At 35.4% G+C, this 27099-nt stretch overlaps 1 protein-coding gene across 1 annotated transcript in view; it reads right to left on the bottom strand.

Moving 5' to 3' along the window:
* Positions 1 to 27099, bottom strand: part of LOC306814792 (guanine nucleotide-binding protein G(q) subunit alpha-like) — a gene marked incomplete at its 5' end in the record, with an annotated part of 108736 nt that overhangs the window by 44653 nt on the left and 36984 nt on the right. Inside the window, one exon of the mRNA XM_079331221.1 lies at positions 26519 to 26703. Within this exon, the coding sequence (XP_079187347.1) occupies positions 26519 to 26703 (185 nt within the window). The remainder of the gene's footprint in view (positions 1 to 26518; positions 26704 to 27099) is intronic.

Raw genomic sequence — 27099 nt, 5'->3', positions numbered from 1 at the left:
TGATTAGAAAAAAAAAAACTGAGAAAAAAAGAGGCAAGCAAAAAACCTTTGACATAAAAAGTGCTTTCCTTGCCATCATGTGAAATGGGTGAAAGGGCCTTCTCCAACCTCTAACTAAAATCTATGATTTCACTCTTCTGATCAATACAGAAAAAACCCCATTGTCTTTAATTAAAACCTGAAATCACATATTCAGAATAGATTGTAATACCCTGAAGTTTAATGTCTCAGCTATCATTAACATTACTTAACTGGTAAAAAGAAGAGTTTGACATAAACTATCAAGCATATGCATTAACATATGTTAATGCAATAGTAAGCTGCTGAGGGAAGACAGACTTCTGGCTACTTTGGAGCCAGACAGCAACCTTCTGAAATCAGAACTATTAAGCAGACCAACCAGCAAAAGTGAAAGTGGTAGAGGAAAAGAACTCACCAAACAAACCACAAACACACTCATGAACTTTTCACCACTGCATCCTTGCCAGTACTATTCACCTTTTCCAACCAAACCATGCTCCTCCTTAATCATTTCCTCAGACAACGTTCCACTAGCCATTATTTCATTTTTTTCCCCACACTAAGCTCTAAAAACTTAAGAGATATACACAAATAATTGTATATGAACAGCTCTGATTAACAGCTCTGTCTTCAATTTTGAATTCTTTTGTTTGATGAAGTCCTTGTGGGTAAGCTGAAAAACTAGCCCCCTTTGAGGAAAACACCCCACAACAAATAACACATCACTTGTCACTGCACTGTGAAACCAACACTCTTTAACGTTCTGTTGAGCACAGTTCAGGAGGAAGACATTTATGACCTAACTTCCTCTAAAGATGTTACATTATTCTGGGTCCTTCCAGAAAGCTTCTAAGGAATCTAGTTTTTACACTCCTGAACATCAGTTTATCATATTAAAAATATCAAACAAACAAAAGAAAAGAATGTCTACTGAACCCTAAAGACAAGTAACTCCTGTAATTCTGTACTGAATTCTGTACTGTGTATGGAAATAGCCACTTTATTTTCTGGACATAAAAGCTAGACATTTAAATTGAGTTCATTCTTTGGCAATACCAGAGCTCTAAATGAATCACAAACTTTACTGGATTCCAAAGCTGCATACATTTATCATGCAGTTCTTGAGGAATTGAGTTTAAAATAATTGCTTTGGGTTTCCTCTTTCATATATTATATGGATATATATTTACATCACAACTGTAGCTCCAGACATGTGCTATACTTGTTGCAGATATACTCACTGATCAATTTTAAAATTAATTTAGGTTATTGCTTATGGAATATATTTTGTCCTTTTTTTTTATTTCTTTGCACAATTTTAAAAATACGTCTTTGCACACTTTTCTAAACAGTGAGAAATACAATACTAGACCCTAATTTTTAATATATCTATTTTAAGAATAAATTTAGATGTTTCTACATTTTTCCTTCTTGCATATGTAAACCCTCAGAAAAACTAAATGAAGGTTATACTAATACAGTAATCAGTCCCTCATTCAGGTCAGACTGATTACAAAAAAAAAAAAACAAAAAACAAATAACAAAACAACAGGGAACTGTATTAGAATGAAGACTTGGTTTTTATACAGACTTCCTGCTCATGTGAGCTCTGCCCTAGTTTGAACCCTGAGTGTGGGACATTTGAGATGTTCACAGATGGCATATGTTAATGGAGATTGTTAGTTATTATTTTCTCAATTACTTGGCCTAGGAATGGGAGATTGGAAAACACTTCTGGAGTGATTTTTTGTCTCTTGAGAATAGGTGAGGTACTACAGTTTTCAAGGTGCTAGACTTATTTCTCTACTGATCCACATTACAATAAATGTTCATGAAATTGTAGCAAACGAGTTCATTTAAACTTATCACTCCAGGGACTGGACATACTACTGAATTAGGATTTTCTGCAAGAAGAATCCACCAGACAGGAGGAAAGTTTGCAATTAAAGGTGGCAAATGATACAAAGCACCCTCTATTCTGTTTCACCCTGGAAAATCATAAGAGGAGTGGGTAACCAGGAATAATATCTGGTGTACTGCAAGCCCCTGAAGCTACTTCCATTGCAGCAAACTTTGCCCACTCAATGTCAACACAGAAAGAAAGATACAAAAATTATTGTATGGAACATAAATGAGGTAAACACCAAGAAACTTCAGTGGTGTACATATCCTTAATTTGGATTTAGTCATGAGATATCTACTAGAAATGCTGACTTTTACAGGGCAACAGCTAAAACCTAGGTTTATTTCAGAAATGCAATTGGTCTTCTGATATAAAAATATTTTACAGCATTTTAATACAGATTAAAATGTATTTAAATCGAAACCTATTCAAAATGCATAATCCTTTGCCAAATTTCCGAAGTGTTCTGATTTCTATCATCTATACTACAATAATATCTGAATGAAGATACTTATCACACATCCTTCCCTGTATACATAATATAAACTCTTTCTAAAGCTGATGGAGGCTAAGACTTGCTGTATATAAATAAATCTCAGTTATTGTGGTTGTAACTCTTTAAGTGAGACCTAATGTTATATCAATATTGCTCTTCTTTCACTAAACAAAGAACAGTTATGTATTTTTTCCACTTGTATAAAAATTTTTGAATAACTGAAATTTTTAAATGGTAATTAATTGGTTCATTTAATTAAAAGATTATAGCTTTAAGTTGTAGTTCAATAGAATGGGTTTGATTAGAAGCAAAATATACTGATTCAAGACAAATTTCCCCCCTTTTTTTAAAATCAGTATGAGAAACTTAAAACTCTCCTTCTTTCTTCCACATGTTATTTATTGAAGAAAATGAAGTAGAAGTGTTCTAGTCAAGAACTCTAAAAAAATTCTGCAACTGAAAGAGGTCCTGCCCCTACATATGCCATATGTACCTTTCACGATACATTACACAATAAAGAAAGAAGGTGATTGAGTTGTCCTTTTCTGTAACCATTCAGCAGTATTCAGATTTGACCACAAATGTGTGCCTTACAAAAATACAACCGAAAAACATATACTGCTGGATGAGTCAAAGTTTCTCTTCACACTACTCATTTTTCCAGTACTGCTTCTTTCCTTAATAGATAACCCTATTTTATGAGGAATATATTAAAATATTTTCAAGACAGAACATTCTAGCCCCACACCTAAACTGCAAAATGGAGCTTTTAACTCTGGAACCGCCTTGCTAGAAAGCAAATCTTTGGTGGCAACAGTGACTTCTTTCATCACATTACCAATGACAAGGGACATTTAGGTCACTTTTACAAGGTTTAGATGAAATAAATAGACAGTAGTGCTATACTGTTTATATTACAACATCTGTTATGTTGGAAACATTATCACTACATGTATTCTAACAACGAAAATAAAATTCTAAATTAAAAAATACATTTTAAAATGAAAAGGCTTATTTTCACTGAGAAGTGCAAATCTATTGAAACTTGGGACAATCAAAGAAAAATAGTTATCTGCAATTGCTGAACACAGATTGTAACTGGTGTGCATCAGTGTAATGCACTGAAACCACTGCCAGGATTTTCTAATCTTCACCAGCCTCTCACCCAACACCTTGTATTACATCAAACAAGCACCACCTTTTGATGAATAATACCTCAGGCCAGTAAATGGTAGACGTATCACTGGTACAAGCCCAGAATCTCTTCTGACAAATGGACTCCAAGTGTTCACAGTCATTCTGGAGATACGAACTATCTACCATGTATCTGAAGCTAAAAGAGATACTATTACATATAATGTAAATATTTCCAATTAAGGCAATCTGCTCTGCTATCGACATCTAGTTTCTTCTGGGTACGAAATATAAGCCAAATTAGAGCCTGGTATTCAACACTATTAATATTTATGTTATTTATGACTGACTTTTTGTTAGATCAAGAAAAAGTATATAATGCAATACATAAAAATGGATTCTGGATAACTTCATAAAATGATTAAATTGGTATGATGTGTAAAAATATAGCTACTCTTAAATTTTCAGACTCCTCTTGGATGGAATGCTAAGTAGAACACTAAGAAATTTCACAAAAGAGTGACATGACTTCAGTAGAATATGGCATCACAAAGAAAAAACATTTTAAAGATACAAAAAATTAATTTTTTCCATTGTGAAAACATGAAATACGTAGAAAGGAGAAAACTAGGGGAAACTAGTCCCTAGTTATATTAACTTCTTTAAAGTGTAAGGAAAAGGGTAAACAGTAAACGAATAAAATTGTATCTGCATTGTTATAAAATACAGTATCTATTTTTAGAGCTAGAAAATAAGTATAATGTAGGTTTTGCTTCACATCATTTATCGATAGCAAGAGAAAGTAAAAAACGTTCACCAGAGATCAGAACTACTTTTGGATCCATAAATTAAGAGGAGAACAACTGCAGGCCTCAGAAACAGAAAATCAACAAAAATTCTATGCTATATGCAAGTAAGGAGAAAATAGTACTTTTAGAGAATAATCTGGAAAGTGAAGATGTTATGCCCATATATATATATAATAACTGTAATGTGCTTAATACAGCTATAATGACCAGCTAATTTTAACTATAAAGACTGACATTACTTCAAAACAAGTAAATCCATTCAAACTGCACACCAGTCATCCTCTGCAGGTTGCAATATGTAATAAGAATTTAAACCCACTGAAAAAGGCAGGAATAGCATCATTTTAAGAAAACAATGAATTCAAAGTCTTTCACACACTTCAAGATCTCCCATACAGAACTCCTTTGAGCATTATTTGCCTGCAAGTTTTTGGGCAAATGTTATTTCTACAGCCTCATATTTAGTAATAGGCACCTTAAAATCATTTGCAGCAGTGTGTCTGTCATAGTGTCTCAGATAATGATCTTCAGTTTTCAGTATCATTAACAGCTCAATTTAAATCAGAATAATTAATTGGGTTATCTAATCTACTTACTATGTATTGTGAGTTATTTCCCTAAGAGAACAATAAGAAACAGCATGCATAAAGAATTTTTTTAATTCTAGTCTGTTCCAGTTACATTTTTTCTCTCAAAAAGAGGCAAGAAGGCCCTTCACCACTTGAGAAGAAAAAAAATTGGAGGTGGGTAATGAAAAACTTAAAGAACCAAGTTTTCAAACAGACACAGCTTCTCCATAAGCAAGGACAGATATTCTCAACGGGAAGCAAAAGGAAATAACATCACTTCTTACAGACTTCTTATAGAACTCCTTGCACACTTCTCAGTTTATTCTTTCAGTAGCTTTGTCCTGCATTAAGAAATCTAATCCCTTTGAAAAATTCTTAAATAGGAGATACAACTAAACTGGGAAACAAACAACCCAAAAAAAGTTTTGCTAGTCTAGACTACCTACAACAGTATGGAGAAGCTCCACTAAAATCTCCGATTTAAAGAGCAGAACTCCTCTCAACTTTCCTGCAAGCCAGTGAGAAAAGTGCTCCCAATTAACAATTTTCTGGGTCCAGCCAAGATAATCTGCAAGATCGTCAGAAAAGAAAAATAATTTTGAGAGATCAAGTTCTATTTTGTCTTTCAAGTCTGCACGTTCCTGAATGCATGTTAAGCCTCGACTTGGAGAATGCAACAGATTTGACAAAAGGTTTATGGCTTAAAGAGAAAACAAGGAGGCAGCGGGAAGACAGCACAAAAGAAATGGCTTGAAAAAAACTGCTTAAGAATTTTAAGCACAAAAAGATCCCAGTTCTGGCTACCACTATACAAAATTAGGTGTATCTGATTTCCTTTTTGATTGATCTGTGATTGTTGGGTCTGATGCTCCATCTCTCCCATATCCCTGTCCTCACTCCAATCACCACCTCAGGTCTTCCTCTCCAAACTTCTTTGCAAATAACACAAAAAAATGTTGCTAGCCTGGACAAGGAGCAGAATGAAACAAAACCCAATCAAAACTGGAAAATACATAGAATGGAACAAAGTAAAGAACAACACAAAGACAGCAGTTTCTTTATAATTAAGACTGAAACTTTCCACTAACTTCACCAACACAAAGTTTCCTTTTAAGTTTTTTTACTCACTGTAATCTGACAGATGATTCTCTGGGAGACAGTGATGGTTTCAGAAGAGATGAACTAATTACATAAACATTTGTTTTCTTGTAAACACTCAGTGAAGATTTGTAACAACTTAAGAGTTAATGAGCTGTCTTTTGTTTTCCTTTGTCAAAAAACATCCTCAGCTAGTTTATGAAACTAGAATACAAAACTCCACGTGAAAAACAGGAAAAGAAATAACCAGAATTTTCTAGGATGCCCCTGGGTTGCCTTCTAGCCTCTGTGGGAAAAATAAACCCAGATCCATTCCTCCAGACCCTCCTGTCCAAAAGAATAAGGATAACCCGTTCAGGTTCAGGAATGCACTCTTCAAGCACTTTCAGGCATAAAACTGTACTGCATTATGTAAGATTGTGAAGGGAAGATTTTTTTCCCCTGAGATGTAGTTGCCATATAAATCATGATTCCCAAGGTTCTTGGCAGGGTAGGCATCCTATGGCTGACATTATATTGCCCCATGAATCCCACAGAGGACTGCATGAATCCTATCCAGGCCCAGAAGAAAGGCTCTAAAGGACAAATTGTAATCACATGTGAACTGAAAAAAAATGAAAGGTGAAACAAAGCAAAGTATAACCATGAAGCATTAGGGAGTTCAAGGAAGGCAGGCAAGCAGGAAGATATCTGAGGCAGAAGGATTAAATGGGACTGTCCTGGGAATTACAAGGTAAGTCCCAAACTGTTCTCATCATCAATGAGGTTTATAAAAGAAAATTTCTTAATAAATTAGAAGAAAGGAGTTTTTATGTATGAAAGCACAAGAAGCCTCTTAAAAGACTTCTAATACCTAAAAATTATCTAAAGGAAGAAATATCTAGGGTATATTTTTTTTCTGAACAACAGAGGATGTGAGAATACTAATCCCTTCTTCTGTGTATTACAAATCTGCATAAAAGAATTATTAAAAATATGCTTCAGAAAGAGTGAGGATGAAATAGGATACAATGGACCTACTGCCCCAAGTAAGGACAGCAAACACAAAGATATCTTTATCCCATAAAGATTCTGAAATTAGACAAATTATCTGAGAAAAAGTAAGTTTGCTTATCTGATCCTACAGTAAATCACTCAGAACAGAGAATCTAACCAGGAAAAATGAGGTTATCTAAATGTTCTCACCAAGCAGTTATCAAAACTGCCAGACTCATTTCCCCAGGTCTGTGAAGTTACTGAAGTACTGCTGATCCACTGCAAGTCCTCAAGACCAGAAGTAACTTGAGGTATTAGTAGTTAGGCATGTGTACAGCACAGTTATAGAAACATGTTCAGCACCATGTCACCATTTTGTAAGTGTTCATACAGAATTAGCTCACTTTCAGGAAAAAAATGTGTGCATTTTGAATTGTACGAGTGATTTTAATATAAGGGGAATAATGGTACATCATGTGACATCCTGACCAATGTTCTGTTTACTGAGAAAGCAATACCAAAACCAGAAATAACAGAACTAGTTTCCCTATTTATGGCTACTTCTGTAAGTACTCAAAACTTAATTGAAGCTCAGCAAAAAGCAGCGTGTGTGCAAATGTACTGAAGTCACATAATTGGGACAGGATTCAATGGTATAAATATTGCTACTTTTGGTTTCCTGCATTGCATTTCTTGGCTGAACTAAATCTGCTATTGAAACTGCAAGTGTTTGCTGTTTCTTTACTATCAAATTTAGATTCTGCAGAAGAGATAAAATGTGTTGTTGGGTTTTTTTCTGCTTTAAGTAATGACCATTTAAAGAAATGTTTTATTTCTAATTATCTTCAAAATTTGATTCAAATACTTCCCTATTTTCACATTCATGATAAAAACTGTATGGCATGGCACTTGGAAATATGTAGCCATTTCAACAGTTACATTCGGTAACTGAAAATAAATCAGAGTGAAAAAAGATTACAAAAAATATAATTTCTTTAGTGTTTGTTGTATTGAATTGCATCACAATTTCAGAAACATGGAAAAATTGCTACACAACTTAGTGCTTATCACAGTTTCTAGATGTCAATAGCACATATTAGTCTTTCTAAATGGTAAAAAATTAGGCAATCCTATGAAGACTTTGTTTTTACCATTCCAGTTATTTGTTACTTGTTATTACTGCTAAAAGCAGACACTAAACCTGCACAGTTAAATATGATCACAAAGAGAAGCTTATCTAGCATATTAGGTATGATCTAAAGAACTTCTGAACACTGGAAAACTGCACATTTTACAATCCTAAAAGTAACAGTGACATTTAATTTTCTGAAGTATTAGTGGATGAATAAAACCAGGTATAAACAAATAATTAAAATTAAAACCCTCATATGGAATGGCGGAAGAGCTACGCTGAATCTAAACTAAGCTAAACTGGTTTTGATGGGAAGAAAGGGGCTGTGGGTAGGGAAGAAAATCTAAAGTAATGACTGATTTTGGTAATTCAGCATATGAAATAGAATAGAGGAACATGTTTGAACACAGTTTGGAATAATATAATTCTGGCAACAGGTGAAGAACTATTTTCTTAAAGGAATCATTCTTTACTGTGAAAGTATATCTTTGGCTAGCTATAGAAAAATGAAAGAAAAATGCCTTGATTCCAAAACTATGTACATACTAACTATTCTGCTTTGAAGTCTCTGGAAACACCAGGAGTCTGCTGTCAATAAAAGAGAAATATGCAATAGAGACACCTTGATAGGTTGAGAGCGTAACATTAAAAGTCTCATAGAATACCTCTAAGAGACCCTGGCTGCTGAAACAAAACAAACAAACAAAACCCCAAAGTAAACATTCTCCCCCCCTCCCCACCAAAACCCAAAGAAAAACCCCCACCAAAAAAAAAAAAAAAAAAAAAAAAAAAAAAAAAAGCAAAAAACCAAACAAGAAGCAATCAACCAGCCTCCCCAAAAAAACCACACCAGAATAAACAAATCAATTTTGAAAGAAAGCTGAGAACTACATTCCATATTTGGTATTAACTTTTTTACTCTAATTTTGAGAAGACTATCAGGAATAAATGGCAGGATAATAAGTTACTATACAATTAATAACTACATTTTTGCAATCTCTACTTTTTTCCTCTATGATTCCTTCCCTTCCATTCTTTCAAATATTTTCTATTGCTCACATCTTGCAAGGTGCTGCCCTAACAGTCTGTCTTAGATCCCATACTGCTATAAACACTCGGAAAGTGTGTCCTGGGAACATGACATGGGAGACAACTTCTAGTGATATGGGTGTACAAAATTACAATACTGTGCAGTACAAGCCCAAAAACTCCTATGAGATTTCTAATTACACCCTTCATTCTGTTTTTCTGTTCTTAAGCAGCATTTCAAAACAGATCAACACACACTGCACTTATTTTCATAAGACTGAACTGGAGGAGGGACTTCAGTGCATACCGAATTGTGCAGAAGTTAACGAATTTCGAACTTTTCTCCCAAATGTTACGCTTTTACTAACATGAACTAATGGATTTTTTCTCCTCTTATTTCCTGAACTCTTACTAGTAAATTCCTAAGCACTACTACAAATAATGGCTGCCCTAAGATACAAAGATTTTGGTATTAAGTTTTCCAGTGTAAACAGTGTAACTTTTTACATCAACTGGAATTTGGTTCTAACTTTATTTTATTATTGTGTTTCTTATATAGCATATGTTGCTGAACACTTTCTCTAAGCTTTTAACTGATATCATCCAGGATGTTAGATTTTTTAAAATTTAATAGCAAAATGAGTTAATGTAAAAATTTTTTAGCACAGATAATTTAGGGTTGGCATGCTTTATCCAGTCTGTTCCAAATTTACTTTGATCAAAAACAATTAAAGCACCACTGGAAAAAAAAAATCCCACAGAAATGTTTATCTGAAGATATATAATCATTGACATTGAGCTTAAAAGCAGTTTTTCAAATAGCTTGGAACTTTTCCTGAAATAACTATAGTATGGCATTCTCTTTTAAAAACGCACATGAATCTCTGTACTAATAAAGCCAAAGAGCACTATTAATCAGTTAGTAAAACAAGATAATCAAAGGTAAGAACAGTTCTCCAGATCCACTGGACAAACCTTACCCTAGTAAGAGATTGCATGACAAGCCATCTCATTCCAAACACAGCTAAAGCCTAAAGACTGCTTGCCCACCTGTATGGAACATTTTCTGACCTCTGCCTGTTTATCATGACTCATGTTGTTGTCAAGCTAAGAGGTAAAAAACAAAACTGCAGCAGTGAAGCCCTTCAGTGCTGTGTCACACCTGATGCTCACATAGCTCACTGCCTTCTCCTCTTTGGGGCCTCTCACATCAGAATCACAAACACCAGAGCCCAGATGCAAAAGACTCTTCTGATTTATACATGGTTCCCCATTCTCACTGAGAAGAACCTGGTTTCTAAAGGTTTATTTGAATCTAAAACTCAGCACATGTAGAGCTTATAGAAAGGCAGATGGAGTTCATGAACTACGAGGTAACTGATAAAGCATCTGCCTACTGTGTTTATAGTGAGGGGAAAGTATCAAGAAGCAAAGCACTACCAACACATTAGGCAGACACAGGCACGCTGACTTGCTCAGTTGAAAATAATTCAATCAGAGGAACAATGAAATGGCCCCCTGCCCCCAACCCCTAAAAGACACTGTATCTCAAAATTTATATAGCCACTCATGTAGCAAGGTGAAAACCTGCTTGCTTGGTAACTACCAGCCACTTTCCTAACTCCCTTGATATACTTGTTTTGTTTCAATTTTCAAGCCTATTTCATTAATATCTTAAGCTCTAAGTAAAGTATTACCGCTTTGCTTGCCTTCTCCTTTTGCGTTTACAGAGACAACAAGCATGACTCATGCATATTAAAACAGTGCTGTCTTCCTGAGTTACTGGACAGAAAGCTAAGTTTCTTGTGCTGTTATTCACAACTTCAACACCAATTGAAGGTACTAACAAGTTTACTATCAGTCTCATCGTTATTTTTCTCAGCATTAGAGACACAATCAAAATACTATCTAATCTTAATCTTACTCTTCTGCAAAAGCTTAAGGGAAGTTATGAAATGCAGAACTGTTGTTTTTCTAGACTTGAGTGCTCAAGGAGGAGGAAAACCTACAATGCAGCCTGAGACATTTATCAAGGGGAACATACACACAGAGGCTTTCATAAATAAAAGCTTCCTTCTACCTTGAGCAAGAGTTACAGTGCCATCACCTAGTAATCAGTTCAATGCAAAAGGGAGCTCCAGAAATTCCAGTCTAGGATCTTTAAGATACATAACAAATCACTAAAAAAATACTACCTTCCCTTCCCCAGCAGATATTCAGTGTGTGTTGCCAAGACTTTAAAACAGAAAATTTTTGTAGATTTTTGGTTGGTTGGTTGATGTGAAGGGGTTTTGTGGTTTTTTTGCTTGGTTTTCTTCTTTTTTAAAGTAATTATTATTTTGTTTAATTCTGGTCCATTATGTTTAGTTTCCTTAGTAAGTGGAATAGGAGTGAAAAGTCTCCAAAGGAAAGAGTCAAATGAAATGACAGATGCATAAGTATGACATGGTATTTACAGGAACAACCAAAAAATGTGGGACAATTCACCAGCAAATTCTTCCCATTTACTTCAGCTACTGCCTTAAGAACAACAAAAGAAAAAACCTCAAACACAACAACATACTGAAATGAAAAAATTTACTCATTATAGGATTTACTTCAATCAAGATCTACAATAAATATTAGTTTCACAGTAAGGAGACAGAAAAGTAATGTACAAAGCAGGCTAAAAAGAATATAGTTAACTAGACAGTGACTCAACAACACAATTAACTCTGCATTAAGTAATATCATCTATCCCTAGTTTGTTTGCCATCAAGCATCTAAACCTAAACCCAAGGAGCTGAGTGTTGCTCCTGAGCAGTGTATTTCCAGAGAAGGATTGCCAGAAAGAGCTGCTGACTGAAAACATCTTCATCCCATTAGTAAGCACCTCCTTTTTTTTCCTAGCCCCTTAATTAAAAAGGAAACAGTATTTCAGCAGTTAGATCTTCAGAAGAGGTCTAATATGAATTAATTCCAGCAGTATGTAATTTTTTTTCACCACCCCCACAGATAGCAGAGCTAAGGGGAAAGAGTGACTATGGCAGCACAAGGACCATGCCACAGATTTATATGATTAAGGAAGAGCAGTATTAAATACATCAAGTAAAAAATTTAAGAAAAAAAAAGAATCACAGAATATTCTACTGACAAAAACAATAGTAACTGAATTTCAGTTACTTGAAATCTTTCTCCAGATGTTTTTCCCATATTTTTCATTTCAGTAAGGTTTTCAGTAATATTAACATTTGTTTGTCAGGGTTTTAACAAAGAAACGCCTCAAAAAAAAGGAAAACTGCATCTTACAAAAACTGTGTTCATGCTGTTCACAAAATGACTCACTGAAGCATAGTCTAAAGCTTAATTTTAACTGGGTTCTATATAATAAATACAAAGCATAGAAATAAATCTGCGCTTTTCTTGAATGGAGATTTTATTACTGGCAGCACTTGGCATATCACATATTGTAACTTATCCTTTACACCAAACGTAGGAAAGATGCAATAGCCTCCGCCCCCTAAGAAGGAATCTCATAAGCCCCATAGCTTGGGAGAAGATGTCAGTCAGCTAGAGACTTGCCTTTTAACATTTCAAATACACTGAGACAAATTATGAAACCTTTGTTCCTGCTTATGAAGCCTTTCATGAATAATCTGGTATTAGTCAGAGCAAGTACTTATCAATACAATTAAGAGGACAACCACTGGACCCATCACAATTAATGGCGAGTTACAAGTACCCTTGGATAAGATAAAGAAATACTTATGGGCAGATCTAATGCAATTCTTATTAAAACCTGTAAAGATTTCTTTAAGTATTTGTTTAATGAATTTTTTTCAAAAAGTTTTTACATTAAGACTTCCAGTAGACTTGTGAAATGTGCTTAGAAGGATACTAGATGTCAAGAGGGAATGCCTTGTAGAATGAATAAATAAAAAAAAAATCACATTTTTTGTTATAATTTCAACTACATCTTTCATCTTCATTACTTTGAGAAAAATTTATAGGAAACTTTCTTACTATCTCTATGTAATCTGAAATCCAGGTACTGTGGCACCTGAATAAAAGCCTAAATAATGCTTAACGGCCAAGAATAACTCATCCTACTGATAATCTGTGTAAAATCAGAGGCAACTAGGTTTCTATGAGCAAAAGAGCCCTAGGGTAAACTACCCATTCCTGCTAACTGCATGCAAAACATATGGCACGGGTTCAGGTTGCTGGTCTGCAGTGGTAGTGGGGTGCTGGTTAAATAAATAACAAGAAAGCAACTGTAGATCAGAGATAAGAAACTTGGTGCATCTTGGACCAAGTTGGGTTTTTTTGTACTGGAAGAGGCTTGGTTTGCCTGCCCTGTGCACCCCACTGTCAGTACATCCAGTTTAGCTGCACTATGGACTAGAGAGGGTGACTGTTCAAGTGCACTATCTGCAGGGCAGTCACATGCCCCACCAACTGTGAACTCAACGCTGACAAGACAGAGAGGGAGGAGGAAAACACTGCTTAGCTGAGTCAGACTCTGGAGTCTGAGGCTGGCAGAACAATTAAGAAGTATCTTTCAGAAATCTCAATTGGTGCTTTCACTGTTCATCTACTAGGCAGAAATCACTTCTGTTAACAGCATTTGACTAGAAGAGCTTGCATAGGAGGAAAATAAGCTTTGACTTTCTAATTGTTATGTCCGACTTCTACTCAGGTGTAAATACATATCCTTCTGTTTTCATATAATTGAAACAGTGATAGTGGAAAGGTCAAAAAGCAAGTGCATAGATTAAAAAGATCAGAGGTGGCAATGCAAAGGAAAAAACCAGGGTGGTGACAGAAAGCATTAGCATTTTTTTACTACAAATTAACTATGCATAATCCTGCAATTTCCAAAAGATTCATTTGTCACAATTTCTCACAGCAGGAGACAGATTTACTAACCCCCCCCAAAAAAAAAAAGTAAGAAAAAGAGAGTCAGTGAAAGCAGAACTAGCAGCATACATATCAAAAGCCCATCCTTGTGTTTAGAAACTGCTAATACAATTAGCAACCTATTAAAAAATACTCTAAAATGGTGCCAGACATGTTTAAATAAGGAGTAGAATTTGGTTTTAAAAAACTTGGTTTAAAAAAAAATTGGTTTAAAAAAAAACCTGATGTCAGAAGAGACAGCATTAGTTTAGTCCCATTAAAAGAAATTTGCTGGAGCACATCTTAAACTATTTGTTGAAGATAGATTCTCTTTTTCCTGCTTGGCACATAGCCAATATTAAAATAAAGAAATTTTTGATGGTAATTTCTTTATAAATTGCCTTGCTTACATGTTAAATGGCAGTTAAATCACTGCTGTTTCATATCCACAATACAGAATTTCACTTCTTAAAAGTAACTTTCCCACCATTAAAAAAAATGAACACTCAAAAGCAGAACAAAACCCCTGACAATGTGTAAAATTTACATTCAGATACCAATGAAGAGAGAAAAATTTCTTGACAGTCAACAGCTCACACTTTTAATCTCAAAATAAAGATGAACACGTACATTTTCTTTACCAGCAAAATACTTTCCATCTTGATTTTGCAGGTGAATAGTATCAACTTTTCTATAAGTTAAAACTAATTAAATCTTCAACAAACAAATCAGGACAGCAAGAAATGGAACCTCACAGCAAAACTCCAGTTACTTAGTTGAGCTTCAGGTAGACCACTTAGTTTAGCTCAGGGAAGTAATCTTGTTTCTTGTTTTAACCAGTGGAAGGCATATTCAATTAACTGCACAATGCTAAAAGCCAGTATAAACATATATTAAAAATTACCTCCAAAAGGATCTGGTATGGACTTCGTGACCTTTTCTAAAATGTTCTGTTGTTGCATGTGAGGTCTGAGGTGAAACTCAGCCACACAATGCTTAATTAAGGTGGGGGGAAGGGGAGGAGATTTGAAAGAAAGAGTTAAGCATAAGATAGTGACAAATCTTGATTCTTTTAGCTTCAGGCACTACTCCAAGTTAAGCTAGAACATCCTCCATGCTGACCTAACTTTCAGCAGCAGCTAGCAGATCTGGCAGACACTGCTCTGCTTTCTCTACTTTATCAAAGCCCTTGGTGGTCAAATCCATCTCTATATCTGAATACTGCAGGGGAGTGGAGGTAAGTGTGGGGATCCTGAGGCTGGGCAAAAGTAACATGTACCCATAACCATGCAGTCCATTTTCTGAACCACTCTCAAGACTGTGGAGCATGTATGCACGTGTAGCTGCCCAAGGCACTGAGCCACAGACATGACCCCAGCATTCAGTTCTGCAGTCGTATAGGTTTCGAAAAAACACCGAACTAGCAATGACTAATACTTTGGTACAATGACATCATTAAGGGAGGAAACAGTTTTGCTTCATTCAGAGGTCAGAAAGAGGAAGAAAAAACAGGCAATTACCATATGCAAACTAACTTGCTTCAAGTTTCCTACCTTTGAATGAACTAACATTAATGTGAAATTAAATGCTGTGGGATACCATCCAAGATCCATATTTAGGCTCTCAGCTATGCTGCTTGTGGTAAAACTAACATTTTCAGGGCCATATAAGCCAGTGAAAGTGACAGGGACTGAAAAAATGATCCCTACAGCCCACTACAGCTCACCAGGCATGAGTGAACTTAGCTCAAAGAGACTATGTATTTCATGGTGATCCAAGGCAGCATGTGCTAAGCATGCTACTGCTGCTCTTCATTTATTAATCTGTGCTGCAAACTGGATGTGGGTTGATACCAGGGCTGTCCAGGACAAGACTGCTACTGAAAGTAGGGCAACAGGCAGAGAGTGTGGGGCACTGCACAGAATCACAGCTAGTGATACTGGAAAGACAGGAGGAAAAGCTCTGCCTTTGAAGAGTCTCCCCACAACAGTTCTGAACACTTTTCCAGCACCAGTCCTCATTTTAAGGTCTAGTTATTAGTATTTCAGGCATATCCACTGGTCTCAATATATCCAGTATAGGTCTCCACTTAGCAAGAAGTAAGATGAAAGACAGTAGAGACTAACACTCAGAACGGCAAGATTCCCACAGAACAGAATTTTTTTAAGGGACATGAGCCTTTCCCTTATTCTATAATTTGCTATGCTGAGGAAAAAAATTTCTGTGAAGTGCAGAGGAGAATACTTAGCTCACTTACTGATTTTATTTATAAATGGCAATCATGATGGCACCCGTAACATCCTGCAACAGTGGAGATTTGTCATTGTTTCTTTCATTAGATATCTGCCAATGCAGTGAAGTGTAATTAGCAGACAGACATGCATACACGTCTTCATTTTGCATGCAGAAGGGTTCTGGTTAAGCAAATTTTTACTCAGCCTTTCAAAATATCTAGGAAATCCAATTTCTAAGACAAAATTACGTCCTAGTGAAAGCATGAATTACACTTCTGCTCATCGTAAGGATGAGACAGTTACTCTCTTGTCTTTTCCTGTACTGTACAGAAGGGATGTTATCTATTTTGTGCAATGCTGCTAAATGCAGACCCAAAATTATGGCATTGTTTTCTGTTGGATTCCTCAGCTACTTGGAAATAACTATTTTTAACAATAACTGTAGAAAAATTCCCTGGAACTGTGCAGCTGGCACAAATCTGTATCTCCAAAGCAGGTGCTGGAAAATGCAACTGTATCAGGAAGCCTATGTTTCACAGCCATATCAACTATCTTTCCAACTGTATGAAGCTGTGCTAAATAGTGATTCATGTGACTACTTCCATTACTCTCGCTGCTGGAGAAAACTAAGACTGTCCTGAGAAACTCACAGAATTCTGAGAAGGCTGAATGCTCAAAAGCAGTATGGGAACCAGGCGCAAAGCACAGCCGTGTTAGAGTTCTCATTTAGCAACCTCCCTCGCACTCTTCTGCTGAATACAACTGCACAAAATCTGACAACACGCAAAGCAAAAGGAAAATAATTACCAAAAACCTTAACACAGGGAGACAGATCTAAATGACAAATAATAAAAAAAAAAACCAACAAAAAACAAAACAAAACAACAACAACAAAAAAAACAGTTGGCTAAGGGAATACTTTACTTGATACCCTGCTGAGAAACAACTGTGTCAAGTTCAAAGATTAATGACTTAATGAGACCATCTGAACACTGAAAAAGTATTACTAAACGAGCTCTTTTGAGGGACTAACTCTTTCTTTACAAAGTAGCATCTTGACAACTCAGCCTACATATTAACTATATTCCTCTCTTTGCCCACATCTCTACCAACCCCTCTCCCCAAGGTATATTTATTTAAATTTCCTCTCACTGTAGTAACTTCATATGAGAAATCTAATTTTCATCCCTTTCCAAAGAGGAAAGAACTCATAAAATCTAATTCTTGTGTAGTTTAGACCAGTAATGAAGGACACAAAGAAAAATTGCATTAAAATGTAGCAAAGCCAGAATTTGATTGCATTTTATGTTGGCAAGGATTCTGTCTGTTTCAGTACATCCAGACATTTACAACACTTGCCTGGGAAGTGTTCATGAAGAATTGTTTTCTACTGCATATCCTGGCCAGTAGATGATAAATCAAAAAAAGACCTATTGGATCACAGAAATCCATCCCAGTGTGCCATAGGGAAGTAACTCTGGATAGTACTGACTTCAAAGAAGAAAAACTAAAAACATTACTGTTGCAGGTTCCTTATTTGTCAGATAGGCAAAACACTACCCACATTGCTGATTCATATGGTATCATCAGACAGCAGTGCACAGGAAGCTCCACAGGAAGACCACAAAAGCTGACAGTGTCCAAAAAGGAACAGATAGGCAGAAACATACCAATAAGAACACACACACCCCACTGGAATCAGGAAACTACAAAGCTAGGGAGTGAGAAAGCTATAGCTCCTACCAATCATTAATCCTCATAAAACTACCTCTTGAAAAGATACACTTCTTTTTTTGAAAGAAATGTGGAAAATCTGAATAGTTTTCTACAGCAGGGAGTTGCTACTTAGAACATTTTACACTGCAGTGAATTTGTATACCACTATAGCAACAACAGCCAGGGCAAGTCCCTGTTTATCACTCAAGAAGGACATAAGCTACAAGGCTTTACTGTCATGCTTCTGTCTGGTTAGGAAGGCTTTGTTTATAAAAGCTGCACCAGAAAAAGAACTTTTTTTTTTTTTAAACAGGGCCTTTCATGATGAGTCTAACAATGCCACACAATTTCTTTTCCCTATCAGAAGTAACAGAATATCCCACAGATGAAATTAAAAATTTCCAAGGCTCAGCTTGGAAAAATGCTGACTGGTGTTTAGACATGTTTCATAGAGCAGGATTTTCAAGCAGTAAACGAACTATACACAAGACAATATAATTACAAAAATTCTGAAAGAGCTTCTAAAAATACATGGCTCAGCAAAAATAAAAATAAACCCTCAAAATCACAAAAGGGTTCTTAAAATCTTTCTGACCATACTTGAATACCACCTGCATGATCTATGTTCTCTTTTTCAGGAATGTTTAATTTATCTCAGTGTGCAGGCTCTTCTGCAACCTCTGAGAAGATGTGTCTATTCATGCATTCCTCAATCATTACATACACTGTCTTAAACATCTTCCCTTACAAACAAGTTTTAATCAGACACCAGTAACTTCAACTTTCTTTAATAAAAATCCATTTCATACTGCATATGTAATAGTAGATACATGTACTAGACATATTTTCATGTCTTTTAGTGATGTCTCAGTTCAATACCCATAGCTCCTCCATGGTTCATTATAAAAGTGCCACTTAACTTGTTTTACTGCAAAAGAGTTTTTAAAAGCTTCTTACAAAGTGGCAAGTGGTTGGAAAAACTCCATTTTTCAAAAGCAAGACTGAGTATTTATGTTAATTTTTCCCCATATTCCTACTGCACAGCTAAATTACAATGTCTATAAACTATTTTTGAAAAATGCCACCACATTTCATTTTCTCCTGTGCCCTTCTTTTATTTTTTGACTGCTGGCTACAGAATTTACAATATCGGATATGTTTTTGCACTGTTTTGAATGGCTTTGTTTTCAATCCTTCAACATTACTCTTTCAACTTTTCAAAGGTCAAGGCAGTATTTAAAAGTTAAGAGTGATAGAGAAAGTAAAAGAAAGGAAAAAAATAACTAAAGTAAATTAAGTTCTAGGGTTATATTTCAGATTTAAAGAAATCCTTTTTCAATCCAGACTTTGAATAAAAGCAGCTTTTAAAAATGCATGGGTCAAAGGAATAATAAAAAACATATATTAAAAGTGTTTCAAAAATATTCTGTGCCAGAACTCAGTTTTACCCAATTCCAAAGGTTTTCCACTGAGAGTAAAACCTATTATACACTATATCTACAAATTGGCCTAGGAGATTAACAACTAAACAGTAAGCCAAATTTTAACTCTGGCTAGTAGGTCATAACAAGAAAAATGGTAAGTCATCATCAGAAATAACCTTAATTACTACTCTAATTGTAACAGCTTTTCCACAGTATCATTTGTCTCAGAAACTCATATGTATGACAGGCATAATGAAAAGAAGAGACACATGAGAGGTAGAGAAATGTTAGGAAGCAGCTCTTCATAGTAACCATCCCTACAATCCAATATTCAGCTTTTTTTGGCATGTTTGTCACTGTTCACACAGGGTACTTGCTCATAATGAATTATTTTTTGAACTACCCAGTAACTTAGGTCCACCATAGCAATCTGAACATTAAACAATCTACTGTCAAGATCTCTATACTTTCTTCACTAAGATGAAGCATACAACCATAGCCTTGTGATTGTCTGTTTGTTATGTAACTGTTAGCAAAAAATTAAAAAGTAACATTACTAATGTCATGTTTTGATTTTCCTCTGCCAACCTATTCTTCAGAAGCAAAATCCTGGATTCTTGGCACAGAGCTACATGGTCCCATAGCCTGAAAACAGCTAGGCATGTGATTGGAAATGTGAATATGTAATCACCTCTTCAGGTGCAGAGCCTAATTTAACCAGAGAGAAAAAAAGAGCAGAATAATCTTTCAGAAAAAGCAGAGGTCAACGGAACAGTGTGAATTCCTCTACTGGGTGATACATCAAACAATACAAATTATACTTCAGAAACAAAAAAGGGGGTTGGGGGAAGGAAGGAGGGAAGGGTGGGTTATGTTTTCATCTTTCTGTGGATTTTTTAACTACACTTTTGTCAAGCCAAGGCTGAATTTCATAATGAGACAAAATCTGCTTGCAGTTCAGACATTATAATTTCTACCATATAGGAAGAGCACACTGAACAAGGGACTGAAAAATTCTGGAGAAAAATATTATCCATTTAATCTGAAGAACTATTAATTGATTACAATCAACATTATTTCAAGCATCTTGTGTGTTACTAGGAATTATAATGAAGGAACAAGTAACTCCTAATCATTCTATGTGGTAAAACCAGAACACAACAGGATCTGAACTCCCAAAAAGAAAGTTTACTGCGAGAAGGAAATATTCTCATAGATTTTCAGAGGAAAATAAGAAAAAAATACTTAAATCTGAAATTAATTTAGAAATAAGTGTTAGGCAAGCTTAGCCTATCTCCTCTAGAAGTGAATTAAGTAATTAGGAAACTATGGATTTTAAATATTTCCTCCTTGAAAGTACTTATATATGATTATGTTTATCCATTATTTTTATAAAACTGTATTGTATAAATACCTGTATTTATATAATGCCTGTTAATCATGAAGAAAGTCAGAACCATTCCAAGAGTACACAATCTCTATTTGAGATAGTGCACTACCTCAAAATATATGCCAAACTCCCATTACACATAAAAGTTGCCCTGAGTGAATTTCACATCTTCACTGCAAGAGAACACACTGATGTGTTCAGACACACAAAATGCTCTGCAAGCAAAATAACTGAATAATCAACATCTCTAAATAAAATGAAAGTCAGAAAGGAAGGAATAAAAATAAAATGTTTTAAGAATGCTTTCCTGCATTTATGGCCTTTTATCCAGTGCGTGAGTGATCATAAAATCTACAAGAATCTGCCAGCATTATTACCACTCATTAGTTCTCCACTCTAGCAGGAACTGTAAAACAATGGAATTGTAAAAATGAAACGGCCATCAGGCCTCATGCAAGTGGTTTTGTATGTGACTTATTATATCTCATTAGTGAAATGCAGTTAATAACTTAAAATGTTGTATTTAAACAAAGAGCTTCATGCAAAATGAAACATTAAAAAAGGAAGGAAGAAATCTTTTTGCTCTGAAAAAAGAGTAGCTAATATTTAGTTTTCAAATTTATGTTGAACTGCAAGCTACCCATTTCATCACTTTGCATCAGTAAAATTAACTGCTATTTTACTGGAGAAAGGAAGAATGCTCATATACCTACATGTTTATTTTAAATAAAGTATTCAAAACTCTTCATAGGAGTATCCAACCACACTTCTCATTTCTCATATACCATCATCTTTCCCACATATTTGGAAAAATAGCTAGAACTTGGGCTTCTGTTGTGATGAAGTAGGAAACACTTGAGCAGAACATAACAAGACGAAACAAGTAATTTAGTAATCCATGAGAGCAATACAGATAAATGCAAGAGACCCCTGCTCTAAACAGAGAGCAAGCAAATGAGTGACTAGGAGAACAGAATGTACAGTACTACATATATGTTTAAGATTTTTGTTAGCTTGTTTTAATTTTATTCAAATATAAAGAAGGAAAACAACAGAAAGCAGGACAAAATGTAAGCACATAAAGATGCTCTAAGGTTAAACACATGTGGGACTTAGGAGGTGCCAGAAAGAAAGGTGGGTAATGAGAAGAGCAGATGATTCACAAAAAAGACAGCTGAGGAGAGGCTGCTATCTACTTAAGATTGTTGAAGTCCTCACAAAGGACTCTTTACGAAGCACTCATGAAGAAACTGCTCATGGCATTATTGGAATCCCTAAAACTCACGGATCAAGATCCCCATGGAAGAAACCCAGCTATCAGAGAGATGGGCTCCCCCTTGTATTACAGCTCCCAGGGAAAAAAAAATTAAGCTATCTTCAGTTCCTTTGTCTGAATGCACATAGCTAAAGGACCATGATATTTTACATCTTCTATTCACTCTTGCATGTTATCTGACTGCAGCTATCTATTTTTTTGCTGAATGTTTACGGAGCTTCCTGGTATTAGAAACATTTAATTCCTCTGTAAGACTTGCTGTTTACTGGGGTATTTTACTTTGGTTTTGAGCACTTGGAGAAACACCTCACAGAGCTTAAGTACTAACCAAGCATTACACATTGTTAAATACTAACCAAGAACCATACAGATTTCTCCATCTGCTTGAAGAGCCATTTGGTTATCCCCATTCTAAAGCATTTTATATCAGTGCCCCAAGGAAATCATTCTTGCTTTTTTGTTAAACAAAACCCCCCTACAAACTGAAAGACTTACCCTCCCAGTCTGCATACTTCTGCTCTAGATTCAGTCCTTCACACTCTCTTTCAGGTGAGGTGTCTGTGGTAGGTCCTTTCCTCCACACTGTTTGTCCAACATCAAATTTCACCAAGAGATCTAAACCACTTAGCATCCACAACTGTATACCCGAGACAAAAACATGCAATCTGATTCCATTCCTGCTCCTATTGTCCCACTTCTGCCTGTAATTTTATTAGCTTTCTCCAGTGGACCTGTCTGACAAAGAAAAAAGCCAAGCTAACAAAGCAATTATGGATTTGAAGATAATGTCAGTAAGATTTTAAATTTTGAAAGCATTTCCGATATCTGCTCGTTTTGAATGCAAAACATTTCCTAAAGGAAACAGACATAAATACAGACAAAAATTAATCAGAAAACACTCTTAGAAACTAAACAGCCAATGTCTACCACAAAACTTGCTTTTATGTTTCCAGCTTCTTGAAAAACTTTCCTGTAGCCTGTTCTTCAATGCTAGTTACTCACATTAGTTTTATTGTTATGAATATTTAAGAAGTCTCACAGGAAATTATGGGAATGGGATTCAAGTAAGGTTTCCTGCCTGTTAATCACCATGGAGTGACGCCTTCCTGATACTGTCTGCTGGAACAGAGTGGCAACTTGTCTTTTGAATGTTACACTAAAATGCAATAGTATAGAACAACATTTCTGTTGTATTTGCTGTTTAGTATAGTAGTAGATTCATTTGTCTAAAAAGACAAACTGTAAAAAGCATACACCTGTATTTTGTTTTCTAAAAAGCGTGCATTTGAGTATCTGCAGTTGCATGAGTTAGTTTCTACGAACAAAATTTTGCAAAAGACAGGCAATTTTCAGAATTGCTTCTAAACATTTCTATAAAAACGAACACTTTCCCTTAAAAATACTTACTACCCTAAAATTCAAAAGCCATACAACTTCAGAACTTCTAGTTAAGAAAGAAATAATGGAAGCACAGTAAACTTTACTAAAAGAAAACCAGAGAAGTCTATAAGCAACCATTTCCTACAACAAATTCCTAAGAGAGCATGGTCACCCATTATCTTAAACCTCAGAAGAACTCACATTCTGAAATTTAAATGCATAAAAATAAATGTCTTTGATGCAGTAATGCTCCACCATCAGTCCTACGGTATTAGCTTCTGAACACAGTTACATTTCTCAATTGGCTTTCACTACTCTGATAATGAATCATTCAAAACAGTCTAGGCTGTTATAATATAGTGCATGTAATATAATGTATTTCACTCTCTGTCTCTTTAATTACTATATACTACATAGGTGACTATGAAGACAAACACAGTCTCACAAGAACTAACTTGGGAAATTTAGAACTTGCATCCTGCTATGTTGATTACACTAAAATAATCCAATGTAAATGTTGTGATGATGTACATCACACAAAGAGCACAGCCGCCTACCTAACTGACTGCTAGGTATAAGAGCACTCCAAATTCTAGCAGAACTCAGAGATTCAAAATACTCCAATTTTAATAAATCACAGTTAAACTATAAAAATTGGTACAGTAAGAGAAAACCATTTATAATGTAGCCCCAAAGTCTATTGCAGAACACAAAGAATTTTACCCAACTAAACGGTAATTTTCCTTTAGGTCCAATCACATCAATACCAGCTTGATCTGCAATTTTCTGAACTACAGTGTAAAACAGCTATGGTGCTAAAAATATGCTATTACTCAAACTTCAAGATATTCCCTCCAGAGATAGGACTTCCTGATAGGAGATTCAAATTAATAGGAAGTGCCCTTCCTGTGTTTTCTAGACTAATGAGTTTGTTTTCAACAGTCTGTAAAAAAACGAAGGACGAGATTTATGTGTTGACTGGTGTTCAGTGCTTTGAAGTGAAGTGACCTTGTATACAAAGCCAAAGCATAGTAGACCACAATCATGTCTATTTAGGCACAATGCTGTAGCACTTTTGGTTTTTCCTGTAGTCCTGACAATATTTTTATAGGCGTTACCTTGAGAGCCTGGTAATTGATGAATTATTTTACTCTGCAAGTAGCCCTATTAGAAACTGTTTGGAATGCTTGTGAAGTAGCTGAGCACAGATGCCTCCTTTCAGCAAAGTAATTTTTATGCAGAGAAAGTGAACAGCTCTGGCCATGTGTATGCAGCTATGGCAAACCTACCTGACTCAGCCAGCCACATAAAAATACTACAAAAGTCAGTACATCTAAAAACAATGACAGAACGCATACTCTGTAATATAATACAAGGGGAAAAAAAAAGTCCTAATCTATCTATTTAATTAGGATTTCCAGATATTAAGGCAAAGTGACAGTCAACACCCATTTTGAAGAAAAACTGCGCTTTAGGATCAATTAATGTTTCAGTTCAGTATGTTTTAAGCTTAGCACACAGCAAAAGCATAGAGCCAAAAGGCAGAAATGCAAATGAAAGTACAGGTTTTAAACTAATTAGACATTTGATTGTGATTGATAGAGGACGAAGGGAAAACAGACAGCTTCAGCACGCAGCTAGACTAGGAAATTCAAGCCTAGAGTCTTAATAATTACAAAATTTTCTATCTTTTTCATGTGCATGAAAGAATGTCAATACTACTGATTCTGACAGATGGGATTCTCCTGACTTCCTACTGCATGAAGTCACACTCCTGCAAGACTATTGTCATTTGCAACATTACATCACCAAAGTGAAGATCATCTGCAATGACTTCAGCAAATGTAAATGAAAAAACAACTCACCATTAATCTGCTAATAAGCTTTATCTTTCCTACTTCTAAGTTAGCTGTCTTAAAACACATACAGCAGCTCAATTCGAATAAATTAACTTCATGTGTTTAGACAAAAAGATTCTAAGATTAACCCAAGTTTACCTCATTTTCTTTTTCCCAGTTCCTATATTGCAAATGTTGCTGCTTTTTGATATTTTCTCTTAATGAAAAAAATGGAGTAAAAGAACTTCCGAGTAATTTATCAAATCAAGTATTACTTTCATCCAGGACTACTAGATCATCATTAAATACTCTTTCACAAAATGGAAAGAAAAATGAGCCATCCACTTTGTCATGGATCTCAAATTCTCCTTTCGAAGAAGTTGCTGATAACAGACTAACAGTAAAAATGCAAACAAGTTCTCAAGGAACCATTATCAACAGTGCCTGCTAGAGCAGGGAGGCTGGACCAGATGATCCACTGTGGTGCCTTCCAATATGACCTATTCTGTGACTCTGTGATACTGGGAGATACAGACGTGCAATTCCGTGGCTTACTGTGTATTTTAAGTAAATAGTAAGCATTTCATTTCTAGTCATAGAATGAGACAAGCTATTGTAGTTACCATACTATTTAAATCTAAATATAAAAAAAAAAAGTTAAAAAGTCAAGGTAGTCAGAGATGAACCTTAGAAACATTTTAAATGTATTTTGTACTTTTAAACTGCAGTAGCAGCATCAGTCTCAGAAGACTGAGTGTTTTAAGGTCTTGTGTAGAAAATTTAAATTTAACAAGCTATTCATACGCAAATTTCTTCACCTATTTTTCTAATAATTTGAATTTTTCCCACTTGTAATGCAATAGCAAACCTTAAGCAGTAAAATTTTGCTAAGCATCACAAGAATGGTTTAACTGTGCTCTAATCAGAGCACGCCTCATAGGAAAGTGCAAAAGTTACTGAAGTCAATGGCAACCTGCCACTAAACCTCTGTTCTGTAACAATTCCTCTCAGGCATCTTACGGACTCTTGTTTAAAAGCAGATTTGTGCTGTAAAAGTAAAGAAAGGCAGAGAACTAAATGCAGGACAGGAAATGCCCTTTTCTTCTGAGCTTTTAGTATCACTTCTGTGATGCGTCATTTTTTTGAGACCTTAAGTGTATTTCCAAAAATAAAAAAGAGGAAAAACTTCAGCTACAGAAATAACCAAAAATCTCACCTTGTTATTTTCACACTTGTATGGGATTTTGAGGGTATCCATGGCCTTGATCATGGCCTGCATTGCTGTAAATATATTCTGGTACACCAGTTTTGTAAAGCCCCTTTTGTCTTCATCAGAGTAACCTGATCCATGAATGATTCTCATCTGCTTGATAAATGTGCTTTTGCCACTTTCTCCTGTGCCTGCAAGACAAATAAGAAGGATATGCTTTACCCAACGGACACAAACATGACTTTTTTTGCACAATGCTGACAGCTTGCTTACTGCAGGGCTCAACAGTGTCAAGTGGTACTTGGAAGGTAACTTCAAGGACCAGTTCAGCGTCAAACAGTAGCATCAGTAGCAACTAAAGAACTGAATTAAAATTTGCATTTTGATTTGACAACTAAACTAATGAACAAAATGGCACCCCAAAACATACATACTAAGCATTACTTAATAAACATGTTTTGTTCTTAGAGATTTAATTGTCCAAAACTCTAACTTCATGAGACATTTCATCACAAAAATTCAGAGAGGAAGAAAAAGAACCTTCCTAGGCTAACTCTCAGAACATTACAGTAATCTGGTATTACAAG

The sequence above is a fragment of the Erithacus rubecula genome (assembly GCF_903797595.1).
Source record: "Erithacus rubecula genome assembly, contig: SUPER_Z_unloc_2, whole genome shotgun sequence".
In the NCBI taxonomy this organism is placed as follows: Eukaryota; Metazoa; Chordata; class Aves; order Passeriformes; family Muscicapidae; genus Erithacus; species Erithacus rubecula.
This window is presented reverse-complemented; position numbering and strand designations above follow the sequence as displayed.